This window comes from Pan paniscus, chromosome 5, assembly GCF_029289425.2.
Source record: "Pan paniscus chromosome 5, NHGRI_mPanPan1-v2.0_pri, whole genome shotgun sequence".
Classification (NCBI taxonomy): Eukaryota; Metazoa; Chordata; class Mammalia; order Primates; family Hominidae; genus Pan; species Pan paniscus.
In genome coordinates this window covers 30,974,171-30,996,070 of record NC_073254.2, presented here as the reverse complement: position 1 = coordinate 30,996,070, position 21,900 = coordinate 30,974,171, and the positions used below count along the sequence as shown (strand labels likewise).

General features: G+C 47.2%; 2 protein-coding genes across 2 annotated transcripts in view; both read left to right on the top strand.

Moving 5' to 3' along the window:
- The first annotated feature begins 824 nt into the window (after positions 1 to 824).
- On the top strand, positions 825 to 914 carry LOC130541580 (uncharacterized). The gene has a single exon (XM_057302446.1). It carries the CDS (start codon positions 825 to 827, stop codon positions 912 to 914), a length of 90 nt encoding a protein of 29 aa, XP_057158429.1.
- A 31-nt stretch (positions 915 to 945) lies between these two features.
- ATXN1 (ataxin 1) overlaps positions 946 to 21,900 on the top strand; it is a 29,107-nt gene continuing 8,152 nt past the window's right edge. The window contains exon 1 of the mRNA XM_055113203.3: positions 946 to 2,853. Within this exon, the coding sequence (XP_054969178.2) occupies positions 946 to 2,853 (1,908 nt within the window). The remainder of the gene's footprint in view (positions 2,854 to 21,900) is intronic.

Below are 21,900 nucleotides of genomic sequence, written 5' to 3'. Positions count from 1 at the left end.
GCCTGGCTCTGAGGGCAGGGTCCAGCTGGTATCATGCTCTCCAAGGGCTTCATTTTATGTTCCAGCCAGGCAAAGGAGAGGTGAGAAATGGAACCAACATTTCTGAAAAGGAAATTTGAGAACTGCATCATCTGCCCTTTAAGAAGAAAAGGAGAAAAAAAAACAGGAGAGAGGGTATTGAGAACATCTTAGGGGAGTTGTTAACTCCATTAAAAAATATATGTGTTAGAGTGTTCACTTGCCCAGTGTCTTCATAATCTTCCTTTATGATGTGCAGCTGCCACGGCTAGTGTTGTTGTTGTTGTTGTTGTTGTTTTGTTTCGTTTTTGGAGACAGAGTGTCGCTCTGTCGCCCAGGCTGGAGTACAATGGTGCAATCTCGGCTCACTGCAACCTCTGCCTCCCGGGTTCAAGCAATTCTCCTGCCTCAGCCTCTCAAGTAGCTGGGACTACAGCCGTGTGCCAGCTAATGTTACACCAGGCTAAATTTGTTTTTTATTTTTTATTTTTGGTAGAGACGGGGTTTCACCATGTTAGCCAGGATGGTCTCAATCTCCTGACCTCGTGATCTGCCTGCCTCGGCCTCCCAAAGTGTTGGCTAGTGTTTTCTCTGCTTCAGTGCTTGGGGTATGATTGGGTTATGGGAGTTCACACTGAGTCCAGGGCCTAGTCTTAATCTTGCCAAAGATGTTCTTTCCCCGGTGCTCATGTTCTGATGTCCTTTCCCTCCTTCCCTTTCTCCTCCCTTTCCTTTTCCCTTTGTCACTGCCCTCTTCCCTTTCCCAGCATCCAGAGCTGCTGTTGGCGGATTGTACCCACGGGGAGATGATTCCTCATGAAGAGCCTGGATCCCCTACAGAAATCAAATGTGACTTTCCGTTTATCAGACTAAAATCAGAGCCAGCCAGACAGTGAAACAGTCACCGTGGAGGGGGGACGGCGAAAAATGAAATCCAACCAAGAGCGGAGCAACGAATGCCTGCCTCCCAAGAAGCGCGAGATCCCCGCCACCAGCCGGTCCTCTGAGGAGAAGGCCCCTACCCTGCCCAGCGACAACCACCGGGTGGAGGGCACAGCATGGCTCCCGGGCAACCCTGGTGGCCGGGGCCACGGGGGCGGGAGGCATGGGCCGGCAGGGACCTCAGTGGAGCTTGGTTTACAACAGGGAATAGGTTTACACAAAGCATTGTCCACAGGGCTGGACTACTCCCCGCCCAGCGCTCCCAGGTCTGTCCCCGTGGCCACCACGCTGCCTGCCGCGTACGCCACCCCGCAGCCAGGGACCCCGGTGTCCCCCGTGCAGTACGCTCACCTGCCGCACACCTTCCAGTTCATTGGGTCCTCCCAATACAGTGGGACCTATGCCAGCTTCATCCCATCACAGCTGATCCCCCCAACCGCCAACCCCGTCACCAGTGCGGTGGCCTCGGCCGCAGGGGCCACCACTCCATCCCAGCGCTCCCAGCTGGAGGCCTATTCCACTCTGCTGGCCAACATGGGCAGTCTGAGCCAGACGCCGGGACACAAGGCTGAGCAGCAGCAGCAGCAGCAGCAGCAGCAGCAGCATCAGCAGCAGCAGCAGCAGCAGCAGCAGCAGCAGCAGCAGCAGCAGCACCTCAGCAGGGCTCCGGGGCTCATCACCCCGGGGTCCCCCCCACCAGCCCAGCAGAACCAGTACGTCCACATTTCCAGTTCTCCGCAGAACACCGGCCGCACCGCCTCTCCTCCGGCCATCCCCGTCCACCTCCACCCCCACCAGACGATGATCCCACACACGCTCACCCTGGGGCCCCCCTCCCAGGTCGTCATGCAATACGCCGACTCCGGCAGCCACTTTGTCCCTCGGGAGGCCACCAAGAAAGCCGAGTGCAGCCGGCTGCAGCAGGCCATCCAGGCCAAGGAGGTCCTGAACGGTGAGATGGAGAAGAGCCGGCGGTACGGGGCCCCGTCCTCGGCCGACCTGGGCCTGGGCAAGGCAGGCGGCAAGTCGGTTCCTCACCCATACGAGTCCAGGCACGTGGTGGTCCACCCGAGCCCCTCAGACTACAGCAGTCGTGATCCTTCGGGGGTCCGGGCCTCTGTGATGGTCCTGCCCAACAGCAACACGCCCGCAGCTGACCTGGAGGTGCAACAGGCCACTCATCGTGAGGCCTCCCCTTCCACCCTCAACGACAAAAGTGGCCTGCATTTAGGGAAGCCTGGCCACCGGTCCTACGCGCTCTCACCCCACACGGTCATTCAGACCACACACAGTGCTTCAGAGCCACTCCCGGTGGGACTGCCAGCCACGGCCTTCTACGCAGGGACTCAACCCCCTGTCATCGGCTACCTGAGCGGCCAGCAGCAAGCAATCACCTACGCCGGCAGCCTGCCCCAGCACCTGGTGATCCCCGGCACACAGCCCCTGCTCATCCCGGTCGGCAGCACTGACATGGAAGCGTCGGGGGCAGCCCCGGCCATAGTCACGTCATCCCCCCAGTTTGCTGCAGTGCCTCACACGTTCGTCACCACCGCCCTTCCCAAGAGTGAGAACTTCAACCCTGAGGCCCTGGTCACCCAGGCCGCCTACCCAGCCATGGTGCAGGCCCAGATCCACCTGCCTGTGGTGCAGTCCGTGGCCTCCCCGGCGGCGGCTCCCCCTACGCTGCCTCCCTACTTCATGAAAGGCTCCATCATCCAGTTGGCCAATGGGGAGCTAAAGAAGGTGGAAGACTTAAAAACAGAAGATTTCATCCAGAGTGCAGAGATAAGCAACGACCTGAAGATCGACTCCAGCACCGTAGAGAGGATTGAAGACAGCCATAGCCCGGGCGTGGCCGTGATACAGTTCGCCGTCGGGGAGCACCGAGCCCAGGTAACGTTATCCCAGGTGGCACAGGGATGGGACACCACACCGTGATGCCATCATCATCTCCTGGCAAGACGAATTGCTTCTATGAGGCAGGATTAAGGGTTCTCGGGTACACCTAGACCTTAGACTCGGCCTTTCCCAACTGCGTTCTCTAGAAAAAATAAGCCCCATTTCCCCGTGATCTCTGCTGTGTGTAATGAATTAACCTCCATGCATGGAGAGTGGGGCTAGTTATGGAGTCCTTGAGACAATCCAGAAACTCACCACTCTAGTTATTTTTTGAATTCTGTGATTAAGATGAGGAACCCTGATTAGGAAACGCTGCTGGACTTCAGGTCCTTCTAGTGGTCATTCGGCACTTTTTCTTACCAGGAAAAGACAGAGGATGCCGTTGGAGTGAGGGGATTAGATGCTGAAGCAATCATATCCCATTGCAACATCCATGTTTTAAAATATGTCTTATTAGCTGGGTACAGTGGTATATGCCTTTGGTCCCAGCTACTCCAGAGACTGAGGCAGGAGGATCACTTGAGCCCAGGAGTTCGAGGCTGTAGTGAGCTATGGCTGAACCTGTGACTATCACTGCACTCAAGCCTGGGCAACATAGCAAGGCCTGGTCTCCAACATATATATAATGTCTTATTATTTAGGTATGATAAGGCCAACAGGTAGATCAGCAGACAACTCTCTTTGACGAGATAATTTGTTATACTCTCTGATCCCAAGAGGAAAGGGCACTCTACACTAAGAGGTGTAGAACACCGTAAAGTGGGGGGCACCTGGGGAAGCTCCAGGTGGGTCAGGAGGCGGAGGGAGTGAGGGGAAATGTGGCAAACAACAGCCTTTATTGTGGTTTCATGGGAGGCAGGGTAAGCGGGTTTAGGATTGGTTAGAGTGGATAATTCCAGTGTGCTCTGGGGTGTAGGGGCTGTCCTTAGTTGTCTGGCTGCTGGTGCTGGGGTGATCAATACAGGTGGAAGGGCTGGGCACAGTGGCTCACACCTGTAATCCCAGCACTTTGGGAGGCTGAGGCGGGTGGATCACCAGAGGTCAGGAGTTCGAGACCAGCCTGGCCAACATGGTGAAACCCTGTCTCTACTAAAAATACAAAAATTAGCCGGGCATGGTGGTGTGTGCCTGTAATCCCAGCTACTCCAGAGGCTGAGGTAGGAGAATTGCATGAACCCGGGAGGTGGAGATTGCAGTGAGCCGAGATCAGGCCACTGCCCTCCAGCCTTGGACACACAGCAAGACTCTGTCTCAGACAAAAAAAAAAAAAAAAAAAAAAAAAAACAGATGGAAGGCAGCCCTAAGTGTGATGGACCAATATAGGAGGCTGCTGGGGAGTGGGCTCTGGACTGGTTAGTTTGCATATAAAAGTCAGGCCTCTAGGAATTAGCTAATCCTAGGAGAGACTATACCTCTGGGATCCACAAGACACTAAAATATCAAAGCATCAGAAAATAAAAGCGTGGTTAATACAATCTGAGAAGTCAGGGCTGTCCCAGGTGACCTGCTGGGCTTGGGGTAAAGTCAGCTGTAGCCAAGATGAGTCACTGGAAGTATGGTTAATGCTCTTAATTTCCACAGGCTCCTTCAATCTACCCTTTTCCAGGTTCTTAGATCGATTACATGCATTTATTCCACAGCCCATTTCTTTCACTGCCCAAGTTGCTGGGAGTCCAGCAGGTTCAGCCTGCAGCTGAGAGCTTTCCTGGCTATCGAGCGTACTTTCTACAAGTGTTTCCATCTAGGATTTGAAAACATTCAAATGGGACAGAGCCTCCTTCCAGCTTGAGTTGAAAATAGTCATGAAATAGCTGCTATTTGGGACATTCAGATAAAATAAAACAAGAAAAAAAAGATAAACTAATTAATGGTTTGATTGTTTTGGGCATTTTTTTTTTTTCATTTTTGAGACAGTGTTTCTTGTCTCCTAGGCTGGAATGCAGTGGTGCAATCAGCTCACTGTGGCCTTGACCTCCTAGGCTCCAGCGATCCTCCCACCCCAACCTCCCTAGTAGCTAGGACCACAGGTGCATACCACCATGCCCAGCTAATTTAAAAATAAAAAAACATTTTAGTAGAGATGGGGTCTTGCTGTGTTGCCTAGGCTGGTCTCAAACTCCTGGGCTCCAAGCAGTCCTTCCACCTTGGCCTCCCAAAGCCCTGAGATTACAGATACGAGTCCCTATGTCTGGCTTTTTTGAGCATTTCTTAAAAGCCCAAGTGAGGAAAGGACCAAATCAGTTTTCCAGAACCACTCGTGAATGACTGGATATGGGGGCTCGCACAAAGCCGGGGCCCTGCATTGCCGAGAGCTTTTAGCCCTGAATACTTTTCTTTGTATTATGAGATGTCACTGTAGGTTTACAGTCTTTGGAAGGGCCCAAGAAAGATTTCCCCAAAGATCTGATTAAAAAAAAAAAGAAAATCAGGATTTTTAAAATAAATGGCATAATAATACAGCTCACTACCCCTCTGTAGTGGCTGTTCACTTCCTGCATGAATTAGGGGTGGGTACTAGGAGAAAGAAAATGAACTACCTTGAGCAAAGTTGACTCTTCACAGACCCCAGGTGACACATGGAAAATAAACATGAGTGAAGAGTCATTGCTTTTCATGGTACTTAGAATCCTTAACACATTTTTGTGAACAGAGGCAGGTGTGAAAAGAGGTTTTGTTTAGAAATGCGACTGGTTCCTTGCCGGCCAGCATCAACTTCAGCTTGAGAATGAAGGCAGCCACTTCAGCTGTGGGCCACACTTCCCAGGCCTGGCAGCCTCTGCAGAAACCAGACTCTTCTATTTTTTTTTTTTTTTTTTTTTTTGGAGACAGAGTCTTGCTCTGTCACCCGGGCTGGAGTGCAGAGTGCAGTGGGGTGATCTTGGCTCACTGCAACCTCTGCCTCTTGGTTCAAGTGATTCTTCTGCCTCAGCCTCCCAAGTAGCCGAGACTACAGGCACACGCCATCACCCCCTGCTAATTTTTGTATTTTTAGTAGAGACAGGGTTTCACCATGTTGGCCAGGCTGGTCTCGAACTCCTGACCTCAGGTGATTCACCTGCCTCAGCCTCCTAAAGCTGCGATTGTAGGCGTGAGCCACCGCGCCCAGCCCCTTACAGCCCTCTTCTGTTCTTGGGGAGGAAGATCTAGGTGTGTTTCTCCCTACTCCAAACTTTGCAAAATTAATGATTAAATGAAAGAGAAATTGGCTTCCCTGTGAAGTCAGAGCCCTGTTCTCATGTTTTTTCCCATAGTGAGATCACTAAATCTCTCTACGGACAGCCAGGGTGCAGACGAGCAGGTAGAAGTGTTGTCAGGGCCTGTTTGCAGGTCTGTGAGGTTGGCCCCCGCGTGGCTGTGCTGCATGCCGGGAAGGGCTTCCTCAAAGAAAGGCAAGTGTGCTGAGACCTGCTGAAAAGGCAGCTAGGGCTTCACGCTGTAGAAACAAAAGTGCAAGGCCTGACGCAACCAATGATTTGTCACTTTACCGAGGAGCCTATCAGAAATCGGCTGACATCATCACAGCTAAAATACTCCACCAGCTGTGTTTGCCACAAGTGACAGGTTCAGAGTCAGTGGAGACTCAGACAGAGAGCATGAGAGGGGGAGATGGGAGGGAGAGAGAGGACTCATATCTGGACTTAATTGAGGCTCCAAAGGCTACATCCTTCTCCCCTCTGCAGTGCCTTCCTGAGGGGTTTTCTCCCCTAGCCTGAAGAATCTTCCTGGTCTTCTCAACTGGTTAGGCACTGCTGACACTGCACCCACAGAGAAATTCAGAAATGTGCAGATTGTTGAGCTTAATAAGCAAAATCACAAATTTGATTGGGGAAGTTGTGGAAGAAGAGATGGTTTTCTCCAAAACAGATGGCATTGTGACTCTAGGCAGAAATCCTGCATGAACGGACTCTTGAGGATGCCTGAACTCATAAGACCCCCCCAACATCACACCCCCAGGGAAAGCAGTGTGATATGGTATGGTGGTGACAGACCCAGGGGTGCGGATTTGGGTCTCTGGCAGGACAAGTTACTTCACCTCTCTGAGCTGCAGCTCTCTCCTCTCTAAACCAGGCAAATGAGTTTTGTTTTTCTGTGGGTTTTTGTGTTCGTTTGTTTGCTTGTTTTGAGACAGGGTCTTGCCCTGTCACCCAGGCTGAAGTGCAGTGATGGGATCATTGGCTCACTGCAGCCTCAACCTCCTGGACTCAATTGATCCTCCCACCTCAGCCTCCCCAGTAGCTGGGACTATGGGTGTGTGCCACTACACCCAGCTAATTTTCTGTATTTTTTTGTAGAGACAGGGTTTTGCTATCTTGCCCGTGCTGGTCTGGAACTCCTGGGCTCAAGCGATCCACCCACCTCGGTCCCCCAAAGTGCTGGGATTATAGGCGTGAGCCACGGCGCCCGGCCACGTATGATTCTTCATAGGAGATAATCTCTTGAGAGGGTTCCGTTTTTTAATGCTTCACTTTTATACTTTCCAGAACAGCACAGCCCTTGTAAAAATTTATTAGCGTCGGTTAACCAAAAACCAAGAAGAGCATTAAGATGAACATGTACTGACCTCATGCTAAGCGGCACACAGACCTCATGGGAACTAAAGCCATGGCATATAAAACTGAGGGGTGTTTAGTTTGGGGATGATTTTTAAGGGGCTGAATTCCTCATTAAGACTGTGGAAAGATGCCCCCAGCATTGTCCCAGCTGACGCTCCAGACGAGGCAATGTAGGAGAAAAATGCTTTTCCGTGTTTGTCACTATCCCTGTGGCATTGCCCTGCCCAGTACAGCTTTTCTCCACTCGAGCAAAGCGTCTATGCATCCCCCAGGCCCCCACCTAGGTGCTGTGGGAGGAAAGGGGAATGCCAGGTGTTGTCCATTGTTACTGCGTGCACCAAAGGAAGCCTCCTTCCTCTTCAGTGGAGGGTGATAGCACGTTCCCCACCCTGGAAGAGAGTTGCTGCTTTGCCATGCCTTGATTCTGGTTGAGAGTCCCAAAGGATGACAGAATCACTTCCCTTCGGCCTCACTGCCAAATATAATCCACTTAATATCCTCCAAGTTTGAGGCCATAAGTCTGTGGCGCGTCCAGATGGGACCCCCCAGGCGATAGCATCAACGTGGGAGCCAATGCGACTCAAAAGAAGGATGGGGCTTCGCACCTCCTCCTTGGGTAGGAAGTAGGTTAGCTGCTTGGAAAATGCAGGAACTGGCACTGAAGAGATCTGAGTCTGAACATATCCCTCACCCGTCAGTAGCACTGGGACCTTGTGCAATGTTAGTTTTCCCTTCCCTGCTTCAACTTAGATGGCTCGGGCCCTGAGAAAGTGATTCACAGCTGAAAAATAAATCAAAGGCCTCGTGTTCTAAAAAGAGTTTATGGAAGGAGAGGCAGCTGATGAAAGTCTAGAAAGAAGGCTGAACTTTTCCAATGAGCACAATAAGCCATTTTTACCCTGCCTGTAATCCTCGGGGTGGAATCCCGCGAGTGGCCGAGGCGAGCACCCTTCCCGCCGTTCCTGTTTCTAAGGCTAAATGATGTCATGCCAGCCTGCGTGAGCATATCAATCTGTATTTCTGAGTATGAACTGGATGTGAGGGGTGCATTGGTGCTCCAGCCCTCCAGATCAGTAAGACAACCAATGCAGAAACAAGGGCTCCCAGGCTCCTCTTCTGCAAGAGGCTGTTAGCGACGTGCCCGCTGGGACAGCCCTGCCCAGGATGGCCCCAGCTGGGGAGCCTTTGGCTTCCATCTGGCGGCGTTCTATATTATCCCATCCTTCTGTCTCACCCTTCCTAGGTTCAGCTTCTCTGAAGAGTACACAGCATTTGCTCAGTGGAGTTGTAAAATGTATTGGTAAAGTGCTCTGGGTTGACACGTTCCTTTGCTTCTTTCCTAAATGCCAGGCTCTGTGTGTTATTAGGGCCGTCTGTCGCTTCCCAGCGCCTCCCGAGGTGACTGCTTCCCTGACTTGGTGGCTGCTTAATATTCAGTGCCATTTCCTCCTCCCGACTGTCCTGGCGTGGGTGTGAGTGTGCCTGTGTGTGTGCTCGTACAGCAGTTGTTATCATGATGTACTTACTGGCTGTCTACCGATGGCTTTCCTTTCATTCTACTATTTTTTGGTTGACTTCTGTGAGCTGTGAGTCATCGGTGGTAACATTATGCATTGAATGGATTAGCTGGTACCTAAAAATAGCCGAGGCCCTCATGCAGGCGGCACATGAGCCTGTAGAGTCAGTCCCTTTGCAGCCAAGGCAGACCCACTTGCCAACATTGAACATGCCGAGCTTGGTGGCGATGAATCCTAATGTATCAAAAAATAGATAGTTGGTGACTGCCCTGTATGCAGAGCCCAGCCCTGGATTTGTGCCGCAGTTGTTGGTAATACACACTTCCTGTCTGTTCTGGTGCTGGAAAGGCTCCAACAGAGAAACTATGTCAAACCACATTTTTGTTTGTGGGTCTTTGTACCTCTCTAAAAAAAAAAAAAAAAAAAAGGAGAAAAATGCTCTCCTTTAAACTGTATGTGCTATATGTGCCCCCAACTGGGTCATCTTATATGTTTTGATTCTGTCAGACTGTTGTTGTTTATAGCATTTAGAAAAAAATTAAAGACTATTGTTTAAAGCAGTTTTAGGTGTACGGCAAGTAGAGAGAGGTCCCACACACCTAACAGTTTTCCCTGTTATTAAAATCTTGCATTGGTGTGATAGATTGGTTACAACTGATGAGCCAGTACCGATACCTTATTTTTAACTAAAGTCCATAGTTTATACTACAGTTCACTCTGTGTTGTACATGCTGTTTTTGATGAATTTATGATGTCATGTATCCAGCATTACAGTATTATACAGAACAGCTGTACCACCCTAAAAATCCCTTATGCATCAACTATTTGTCCCCCACACCCCACCTTAAACTCCTGGCACCCACTGATCATTTTACTCTCTCCATAGTTTTGCCTGTTCCAGAATGCCGTGCAGTTGGAATCATCCAGTATGTCGCCTTTTCACATTGGCGTCTCTCACTTAGCGATATGCATTTCAGGTTCTTCCATGTCTTCTTGTTGCTCTGATAGCTCATTTCTTTTTAGCACTGAATATTATGTTGTTCTTTAAGGCACATTTTTTTTTTTTTGAGATAGGGTCTTGCTCTGTTGCCCAGGCTGGAGTGCAGTGACACCATAATAGCTCACTGCAGCTTTGACCTCCTAGGCTCAAGCAATCCTCCCACTTCAGCCTCCCTAGGAACAGGGACCACAAGTACACACCGCCACGCCCAGCTAATTTTTCTATTTTTTTTTGTAGAGACGGGGTCTTGCCATGTTGCCCAGGCTGCTCTTGAACTCCTGAGCTCATGTGATCCTCCCGCCTCAGGCCCCCAAAGTGCTGGGATTACAGGGATGAGCCACCCTTCCCTGCCTAAGGCACACATTTTAAGGCCCCAGAAAAGGAAGGCAAGTGAGCTAGAACCTGTGTGCCTAAGGGCTTCCGTGTCACAGCTGCTGTGGTCACTCACTGGGCAGTGTCCTTCCTGGCCATCCCTGAGCCTCCCCACAGGGCCTTCCCACAAGGGAGCTCTGTGAGCCACGCTACCATGTGTAAGAAAAACCCAGCTTTTAATGTGGGATTTGTGTTAGGAGGCATCCCGGTGCTAGGGTGTGGGTTTACTGAACAACCCTGAAACACTTCCACCAAGGACTGAGTCAGGCTTTGCGTGAACATGATTCAGTGTTTTAAATAGAACACTCACAGAGATTCTTACACTCAGCCAAAGAGTTTTGACTGTTTTTATTAATGATTTTTAAACATTGCAGTAAATGGGTCTCTCGCTTACCCCCTTCATCTTCGAGACGGGGTTTTCTGATTTTTTTCATGCTGAGAACGTAACCATGCAGACTTAGCCTTCCAGGAAAGCAGACCGGCCTTTCTCTACAGGTAAAACAAGACTGAAAATTTCACTTGCAGACAAAGTTAAGAATGCCCAATTTAATAATTTCACCAAAAAACAAGACATACTTACTGAAACCTAGCTTATGAGAGAATTCATTGCTCCCAGCAACAGGCGAAATTTGTATGTCTGGGATAGTGTCATGAAAAAATGTTTTGTAAAACAGATGCCCTTCGCAATTTGTGAAAACAGGGACTCTTGTGAAGGAAATGGGAGACATATTTAAACAACAGACGTTTTGTTTTCTTTCTATCTTGTTTTTGGTGATATGTACATATGTGTGTATATAGACATAGCACCAATCTAAGATTGAAATATACAATCAAACAGCATAAATATGCGTGTATGTGCATAGTGTTTAGATATAGTAGTTATTGACTAAGTGGTGAAAGGAATTTTATTGAATTTTCATACAGAGGAGCTAAAATTTTTCTTAAAAGCCAGTCATTAGTCAGATTAGAAAGGTGACATTGAAAAAATAATCATGAGCCCAGAAGTGAGTCGGTGTTGTCTCCCTGTCTTGGTTCGTCCATCCAAAATGGGAGTTGGAGGTGACAGTTCTAGAGGAGTCGATTTAGGGGGATGGATGGAGGAAGGGGTAGGCAGATCTCTTATAACCACACTGATGAGCACATGGGCTTGCTGGCAGCAGTGGGAGGAGGGAGGGAAAGAGTGGAGGAGGGTGGGAGGCGGTCCACCCCCAAAAGCAAGAGGTACTGGCGACAGGGCATCCAGAGATGAAAGACAGAGGGCCCTCAAGCTTACAAAAGTATAAAGGCCATCCCTGGGCGCGGTGGCTCACACCTGTAATCCCAGCACTTTGGGAGGCCGAGGTGGGTGGATCATCTGAGGTCAAGAGTTCAAGACCAGCCTGACTAACATGGTGAAAACCCGTCTCTACTAAATACAAAAAAATTAGCCTGGTGTGGTGGCAGGCACCTATAATCCCAGCTACTTGGGAGGCTGAGGCAGGAGAATTGCTTGAACCTGGGAGGCAGAGGTTACCGTGAATCAAGATGGCACCACTACACTCTAGCCTTGGCGACAGAGTGAGACTCTGTCTCAAAAAAAAGAAAGAAAGAAAGAAAGAAAAGTTATAAAGGCTATTCTACTTACTGCTTAGGGTGTTTGAAACAGGATATATTTACTGGATGAAAAAATGGGCTATATTGAGCTGTCTGGCGTTATGTAACGTGCTTTGGTTATCTGTAGTACTGCTTCCATGAGTTTATTTTCATTGGGATTTCATCAGAAACCATTCTGGAAAATGTGTGGAACCCCAGCAAGATCATAAAATGACTTAATGATTACTAACACAGCTGCAAGAACGAGAGTGGAGAGAAAATAACTGAAGTGTGATTCAATAAAATCATGACGACCTCAGCATCTGACAAGGTGAGGTGGCTATGGCTCCGCTGAGAAAGCTGCCTGTTAGGCGGTAAAGCCACACCCTGGAGAAAGCACTGCTCCTCTCCCTGGGGGAGGTCACAGCCCACTTTAGTTCTGGCTGGTTAAAAAAAAAAAAAAAAAAAAGACAGGCAGTCTCTCTATTGCCCCCTGTTGTCCAGTTGTACCATTGCAATGTTTTTCCATACAGAAGGCAAACAACTATTCTTTCAGGTTTTTTTTTGTTTGTTTTTTGTTTTTTTTAAGATGGAGTCTTGCACTGTCGCCTGGGCTGGGGTGCAATGGCGTGATCTTGGCTCACTGCAACCTCCGCCTCCCAGGTTCAAGCAATTCTCCTGCTTCAGCCTTCAGAGTAGCTGAGATTACAGGCACCTGCTCCCATGCCTGGCTAATTTTTTTGTATTTTTAGTAGAGACAGGGTTTCACCATGTTGGCCAGGCTGGTCTTGAACTCCTGACCTCATGATCAGCCCGCCTCTGCCTCCCAAAGTGGTGGGATTACAGGTGTGAGCCACCACGCCCAGCCTCTTCTTTCAGATTTTAACTGAGCACCTATTACTTGCCAGGAAGTCTTTTAGACTCTGGAGATAGAACACTGAGTTTGGGGAAAGAGGCAAAACAGACAAATATACAAGTAAATAAAAAAGAATGCATAAAATAACCAGTCCCTTTTGGCACCAGGGACTGGTTTCATGGAAGAAGATTTTTTGGCAGGATGGGAAGAGGGAGGGGGATGGTTTTGGGATGAAACTGTTCCACCTCAGATCATCAGGCATTAGTTAGATTCTCATAAGGAGTGCACAACCTGGATTCCTTGCATGCGCAGTTTACAATAGGGTTCACGCTCCTATGAGAATCTAATGCTTGCGACTGATCTGACAGGAGGCGGAGCTCAGTCTGGAATGGTTGCTCACCTCCAGCTGTGCAGCCCAGTACCTAACAGGCCATGGACTGCTACTGGTCCGTTGCCTGGGGGTTGGAGATCCCTGGTATAAAGAGGAGAAGGGGCCAGGCTAGGTGGCTCATGCTTGTAATCTCAGCACTTTGGGAGGCCGAGGCAAGAGGGCACTTGAGGCCAGGAGTTTTGAAACCAGCCAGGCCAACATAGCAAGGCTCCATCTCTACATAATAATCATCATTATCATCACCAACAAAACATTAGCTGGACATGGTGGTGCATGCATGTGGTCCCAACTACTCAGGCGGCTGAGGCAGGAGGATCTCTTGAGCCCACGAGGTCAAGGCTGCAGTGAGCCATGATCATGCTACTGCACTCCAGCCTGGGCAACAGAACAAGACCCTATCTCAAAATAAAAAAAGGAAGCTATGGAAACTAGAGGGTTGTTATTTTAAATAGAACTGTCAGGGAGTTCTCTCTGAAAAGGACAGTGGGTGGCAACAGTACGTGAGGCAAAAAAGATTCCAAATGAATGGAGAGAGTAGCAGGTGCCCAGATGGAAGGCGCAAGAGGGGTTAAAGGACCAGCAAGGAGACCACTGTTGCTACAGTGTAGGGAGTAAGGGGCACCTGCAGACCACATCAGGCTTGCATGTGGTGACTGAGCGAGTGAGATGCAGCTTGGCCAGGACAAAGGTGGTGGAGGTAGTAAAAAAATAGTATCATTCTAGGTGTATTTGGAAAAGGAACCCATACAGTTTGCTTATAATTGGGATGTTTGTGATGTAAGAGAAAGAGCGGAAGAAAGTATGATTCCAAGGTCCTTGATTGAACAGCCGGAAGAATGGGATACCATTTATGGAGATGGGGAAGAACATGGGATGGCCACCGGGCAGGGGCACATCGGGAGGTCTGGTGTGTTTTAGGTCACTTTAAGTTTGAGTTGCCCATTCGACATCTGAGTGGACATCATCGGATAGCGTGGTCACTGGTGTCCAAATGTACCCGTTTTGCGTGTATGTTCTATCTCCTCATGGGAGGCAAGAAACTAGGTCTTAACCAATAGATACTCTTCTAAGGTTCCTAACACTTAGCAGGTGCTCAGTGTATACTTGTTGAACTTTTATTAAAACTGCAAAGCCTGAAATGTATTATTAGGAACCCTCAATAATATTTTGAGGCCGGGCACGGTGGCTCACACCTGTAATCTCAGCACTTTAGGAGGCCAAGACAGGCGGATCACTTGAGGTCAGGAGTTCAAGACCAGCCTGGCCAACATGGTAAAACCCCGTCTCTACTAAACATACAAAAATTAGCCAGGTGTGGTGGCTTATGCCTCCCAGCTACTCGGGAGGCTGAGGCAGGAGAATCGCTTGAACCCAGGAGGTGGAGTTTGCAGTGAGCCGAGATAGTGCCACTACATTCCAGCCTGGGCAACAGAGCAAGACTCCATCTCAAAAAAAAAAAAAATAATAATAACAATATTTTGAAACTATCAGCATCATAGAGAATACCCATATGGGTTTTAAATTCAAGGAATTCACAGACTTATTGTTCCAGTTGAAGATGACATCATCCTACAAAATCACACCATCTCTGTTTCACATCCAAACCAGTCCCCGCTGGCATTGACAGCATGTTTTGAGATGGAGAAGGCTCCTCTCCAAGGGAATTTCAAGCAACAGATTTGATGATATATATTCTCACTGAAAAACCCCTCAGTGAGATTTCTTCATTAACGGTTAATGATCAGTTAACCTTTAAGAATGTTTATATCCTTATGACAAACCTAATTATAAAATAAAGATAGATTTGCTATGAATGCTTGAGTGTACCTATTTGAGATGTGTGCAACAAGATTTTAACTTTCACCAAAGAAGGGGAAAAAAAACCTTATTTTACTTCTCATACATTCAGACCCCAAGGGGGAAAAAGTACATTGTCTAGATAGTTCACACTAATTAGTGAGGAGAAAACTAGCATTGGGCTGGCAAGCTATCCGATCTGTGCCTACAATGATCAGATTATCTGAATAATCTTCCGCTTCCACCTCAGCTTTCATGGACCCAGCTGATATCTGGTCGTGGCATCTTTTCGCAGGGTGACACAGCTCCTTTGGTAGGAAGCAAAGGCAGAATTTAGGCAAAAAGAAACAAAGAGAAGCCTTTGAAGTGATTAAAGAAGAATCTCCCAAGCCTATCTAGGTTAACATAAATTTCATTAACAGGCCAGGTGGGCGCGGTGACTCACTTCTGTCATCCTAGCATTTTGGGAGGCTGAGGCGGGCAGATCGCCTGAGGTCAGGAGTTCAAGACTAGCCTGGCTAACATGGTGAATGAAACCCCGTGTCTACTAAAAATATAAAAAATTAGCCAGGGGTGGTGGTGGGCGCCTGTAATCCCTGCTACTTGGGAGGCTGAGGCAGGAGAATCGCTCGAATCCAGGAGGCAGAGATTGCAGTGAGTTGAGATGGTGCCACTGCACTCCAACCTGGGTGACAGAGCGAGACTCTGTCTCAAAAAAAAAAAAAAAAATTCCATTAACGTCATCTTGTTTTAGTACGCATCTCAAATATTCTCTGTCTCCATCACTTTTCTCTCGTGAATTTTTCGGCAGGCTGTTCTAGCTATGGTTCACACCACAGCATTTAATTCTAAGGCCTGTCTTTGGAGATTTGGAGTTTGGTTTGGTTTGGTTTGGTTTTTAGAGACAGAGTCTTGCTCTGGCACACAGGCTGGAGTGGTGCAGTAGCTCGAGTGACCCTCGCACCTCTGTAACTGAACTTAGGTTTGGCTGCTCACCACTCAAAAGCCAAATACGAGAGATGAGGTCGGTGAGAGGAAAAGCAGGTTTATTGGGAAAGCCAGAGAAATTGAGAAGATGATGAGCTAGCCTTCTAAAGTACCATCTCCAGGCCAGGCATGGTAGCTCACATCTGTAATCCCAGCACTTTGGGATGCCAAGGCAGGCGGATCACCTAAGGTCAGGAGTTTGAGACCAGCCTGACCCACAATGGCCAAACACCATCTCTACTAAAAAATACAAAAATTAGCCAGGTGTGGTGGCACATGCCTGTAGTCCCAGCTACTCAGGAGGCTGAGACAGGAGAATAGCTTGAACCTAGGAAGCAGAGGTTGCAGTGAGCCGAGATTGTACCACTGCACTCCAGCCTGGGCAACAGAGAATCCATCTCAAGAAATAATAATTTTGTAAAAATTAAGTAAAATCTCCAATTTTTTAGGCTGGTTGGAGGGTTTTTATGGGAGGGGGGTATGGGGGGAGACAAAGGGGTTAATATCGAGGAGACTGAGGACCATAGACATTTGGGCACCAGTGAGGGTTCAAGAAGGTTGAGAACTTCTTTGTCCTTGGTCAGGTCATAATGCTCCTTCAGTCTTTAGTATTTTTAATAGAGGGTTTCACCATGTTGGCCAGACTGGTCTCTAACTCCTGACCTCAGGTGATCCGCCCGCCTCGGCCTCCCAAAGTGCTGGGATTACAGGCATGAGCTACCGTGCCCAGCCACTCCTATCAGTCTTTAACAATATATAGTTAGTTGTTTATATACTTCCCCTTTAATCCCAGAGTTAGTTTCTAAAAGTACATGATTGTTGTTTGTGTATATTATCTCGGTGCTATAAAATTATCCTAGCCTACGTGCAGGAAAGGGTAAAACCCTTTAAACAAAAATGGAGTTAGTTATGTTCGTTCTTTTGCTATTTCACAGTTGTACCTCAGCCTCCCAAAGTGCTGGGATTACAAGAGTGGTGTCTTTGGAGTTTTGAGATGCGGAAATAATGAAAGGCTTTCAAAATGTCCAATAACATTATGAAGTCTTTAGAGGGAAACACGTGTATCTGTATCCTGGCTTTTGCTCTAATCAATTATAGTACCTGTTATAAAGGGCTTGTAGACATTTCTTAATGAGTCTACAGATACTTGGTAACGTGGAAATCCTCAGATAAGTTTATCTATGAGAACACAGTAGATGTTATTTTCAGAAAATTAAATATTGCCTGCCCTGTGAAGTGTGTATAATGTGGCCCACACACCAAGGGCCTCTCCATGGGTAGGTGTCCGGCCATCTGCCAGCAAGGAGACAGGGAGTTATCCGGGAACACGCAGAACCAGAAAAGAGGCTGACATGTTTGGAACTAAGGCTTCTGGTCTTCTGAATGTCACATTACCTCTGCCTGGTGTTGGGCAAGAATAAGCAAACCGCAACTCTGGTAGAGAGTCTTACGAGACAGATGTTAACACCTGAGAGTTTTATTTTTATGACTTGGATTTGCAGCAAAACAATCTCCACTTGATGTGGGATTGCTTTCCTTCTGTTCAGTTTATGTTGTTAATGACTCTAAGAGGTTTGCAAGAGGATCTATGGAGCCAGTTCCAGATTGGTCCTCCTACTTAGAATACAGTGGGTATCCCCATCTGATACAGTCACTTGTAAGTATATTTGTCTATGTATACATGCACATATATGTTTCTGTGTGTGATGTAAATGTAGTTTTGAAACCAAATAGTGTCACACACTTGTACAGGGTAACTAGAATTGTATGAGTGGCTATAAGGCAAACACTACATCACAATTATCTGTACCATGGAACAAGCCCATGAGCTCATGCCTTTGGATCCTACTTATTTCAGTCAATATTCACCACTGTTGAACTAGCAGGAATGCTTAGTTCATCTCTTTTGGTGGCATTGTAATGTCTTTGCTCACAAGGGTAGAGGTCAGGAGGCACAGAAAAAAGAAAATGGGTTTGGGGGCCAATGACTGGGATAAAATCCTAAACCCATTAGCTAATAGCTATGACATTAGGCAAGTGACTTAATCTCTCTGTGACTATTCGTAAAATTTATAAAATTGGAAGAGCAATACTATTCCATACTAATACTATTATGAACATTAAACAAAATACTTTTTGTAAAGTTTGTACCTGAGAGCTTGACAGAGAGTAGGCACTCAAAAACTTTTAGCTTGCTTCACATTATAAAAATAGCCCAGAACAATGAAACTTTCCCCCCAGTAATACACACAGGAGTATGGGTTCGTGCTTACAAGCTGCCATATGAATGTACTCAAGTTGTCTCTTCTAAAAATATGCCTTGTATGGATCCAGTAAAGTCTGTCATTCTAGAAATGTATCAGAACTAGATCAATCAGAGTTAACAAAGGAAACAAAGAAGATGAAGTAGAAAAGCAACAATCTGTGGAAATCTACTACTTTTAAAGTTTTTTTGGTACTTCAATTATGCATGTGTGTTTTTGTGTGTCTGAATGTGTATAAAATCCAATGGAGGCCTGACACGGTGGCTCACGCCTGTAATCCCAGCACTTTGGGAGGCTGAGGCGGGTGGATCATGAGGTCAGGATATCGAGACCATCCTGGCCAACATGGTGAAGCCCCCACTCTACTAAAAATACAAAAAGTAGCTGGGCGTGGTGGTGGTGGTGCATACCTGTAGTCCCAGCTACTTGGGAGTCTGAGGCAGGAGACTCGCTTGAACCCGGGAGGCAGAGATTGCAGTGAGCCGAGATCGCGCCACTGCACTCCAGCCTGGGCGACAGAGCAAGACTCCCTCTCACAAAAAGAAAAAAAGAATCCAACAATATTTTAAATATTGTTACATATAGCCAATATTCATTCAGATTCACCACGTATCTACCATTTTCATTCCTCGTCATTCCTCCCTGTACAAACTTCAATCTAGATTTGTTTTTTTCTCTACCTAAAGAATACCTTTTAGTATTTTCTATAATGCAGATCTGTTGATGGTGAATTCTTTTAATTACTGTTTGTCTGAACATGTCTCTATTTTGCCTTCATTCTGGAAGGATCTTTTTGCTCCATATAGAATTCTCCATTGACAATTCTTTTTCTTTAGCACTGTAAAGATATTCCATTGTCTCCATTGTCTACTGGCTTCCATTATTTTTGTTGAGATGTAAACTGTGAGTTCAATTGTTGCTTATTTGGAGATAATATGTATTTTGTTCTAGAGGCTTTTTTTTTTTTTAATGGAGTTTCTCTATTGTCGCCCAGGCTAGAGTGTGATGGAATGATCTTGGCTCACTGCAACCTCCGCCTCCCGGGTTTAAGTGATTCTCCTGCCTCAGCCCCCCGAGTAGCTGGGATTACAGGTTCCTGCCACCATGCCCAGCTAATTTTTGTATTTTTAGTAGAGACGGGGTTTCACCATGTTGGCCAGACTGGTCTCAAACTCCTGACCTCAGGTAATCCACCCACCTCGGCCTCCCAAAGTGCTGGGATTACAGGCAGGAGCCACCACACCCAGCCTGTTCTAGAGGCTTTTAACGATATTTTTTCCTGTTTAGTTTACAAGATGTCTTTGATTTATAGCAGTTTAATTCTCATCTGCCTCAGTGAGGATTTCTTTTTTTTTATTTTTCCCGTTTGGGGCTAGGCCTTCTTGAAACTGTCTTATTATCCTTCTTCAGTTTGGGAAAATTCTTAGCCATTACCTCCTCAAGTATTAACTTCTGCCCTATTACCTCCCTCTCTTCCTCCTCCTAGGATTCAAATTATGTGTCTGTTAGCCCCTCTCAATGTATCCTATGTGTCTCTTACCCTCTCCTCCATATTGACCATCTTTTTGTCTCTATGTTCACTCTGTGGAGTCTCTTCTAAAGCTCTAATTAGAGAATCCAGTTCCTGAATTCTTTCTTAATCCATGTCTGTTCAACTGGAAAGCTCATTGCATTCTTGATTTCAGTGGTGTATATTTTAATTCTACAATTCTCATAGACCTTTTTTAAATTAATTATTATTATTATTATTATTATTATTATTATTTTTTGAGACAGAGTCTCACTCTGTTGTCCAGGCTGGAGTGAAGTCTTGTGATCATAGCTCACTGCAACCTCTAACTCCTGGGCTCAAGATCCTCCTGCCTCAGCCTCCTAGTTGGGACTACAGGCACGCATCACACTACGCTATTTTTTTTTTAAATTTCTGTAGAAACGGGGTCTCAATTTGTTGCCCAGACTGGTCTGAAACTCCTGGCCTCAAGTGATCCTCCCTGTCTCAGCCTCCCAAAGTACTGAGATTACAGGCATGAGCCACCATGCCTGGCTTCATGGATCTTTTAAAAACAGATTCTAGTTTCCTATCAAAATTCCCAAGCTGTCTTTAATCTTCTTAATTATTGTAAGCATAGTCTTTGTAAAGTCTATATGTATGACTCTATATGAGAAGCCCTGGTGCATCCTTTTTTAAGATCTGATATTTTGCTAGTGCTTATACAAGCTATCTGGTCTCCTCATGACCACCACCCCCCTTTTTTTCAATTGAATGCTTTTATTTGCAAAATTGTGAAAGTAATTCAAGACCTTAATCCAGTTTTAGGGACTCAGATGAGTCAATCTGAGCTTCAGACCTTGAAAGGCCTGTTGGCTTGTGGTTCACTGTCTCCTCTAAGGGAGACACAGTGCTTTGGGGTCACAACTCAAAAGAATGGGGCTCACCAGAGAGCACCCTCCCTTGGTGTATCCTGAACTCCATTACCTGTTCCCTATGCTCTTAACGCTATCAAAAGCCCACTTGGTTTCCCAACTGCTCCACTTTGGAATGTTCAAGTGCCTTCAGGAGAAAACAGGCCCCCAACACCAGCTTCACCTCTCTGGGCCATCATCTTTTCCTGATCCAACCCAGGAAGTGTGTGTGTGTGTGTGTGTGTGTGTGACGGAGTTTCACTCTGTCGCCCAGGCTGGAGTGAAGTGGCATGATCTCGGCTCACTGCAGCCTCCACCTCCCGGGTTCAAGCGATTCTCTTGCCTCAGCCTCCTGAGGAGCTGGGATTATAGGCGCCTGCCACCACACCTGGCTAATTTTTGTATTTTTAGTAGAGACAGGGTTTCACCATGCTGGCCAGGCTGGTCTCAGAGTAAAGTGGCACGATCTTGGCTCACTGCAACCTTCGTCCCCCGGACTCAAACGATTCTCCTGCCTCAGCCTCCTGAGTAGCTGGGATTATAGGGGCCCACCACCACACCTGGCTAAGTTTTGTATTTTTAGTAGAGATGGGGTTTTGCCATGGTAGCCAGGCTGGTCTCAAACTCCTGACCTCAGGTGATCCACGCGCCTTGGCCTCCCAAAGTGCTGGGATTACAGGCATGAGCCACCGCGCCTGGCCTTTTTACTATCTTATTTGCTGTCCAGTACTATAAGAAAAAAAGTTTAAACGTTTTGTCCAGAGTTTTTAAATTTATTTGTTTGCTTATATTTTTGTTCAGAGTTTTTAGTTGTCCTCAGAAGGAGGGTTGGTCCAAATTACCTAGTCTACTACATCTAGAAAGGACATTGGAAATTGACTTTTTTTTTTTTTTTTTTTTGAGACGGAGTCTCACTCTGTGGCCCAGGCTGGATCGCCCAGTGGCACGATCTCGGCTCACTGCAACATCTGCCTCCTGGGTTCAAGTGATTCTAGTGTTTCAGCCTCCCAAGTAGCTGGGATTACAGGTGCCCGCCACCATGCATGGCTAATTTTTTATTTTTATTTTTAGTGGAGATGGGGTTTCCCCATGTTGGCCAGGCTGGTCTTGAACTCCTGACCTCAAATGATCCACCCACCTTGGCCTCCCAAAGTGCTGGGATTACAGGCATGAGCCACTGTGCCCAGCCACCAAGCATCCTTTTAGGGGCTGGGGACTCAGTGATAAACACACTGTGCCTGCTTCTTGGAACTCACAGTCTCACTCTGATCCGTGTTTAGTCCTGTCCTGTATGATAATAGCAGTTGTCCATTGAGCTCATAAAATCTA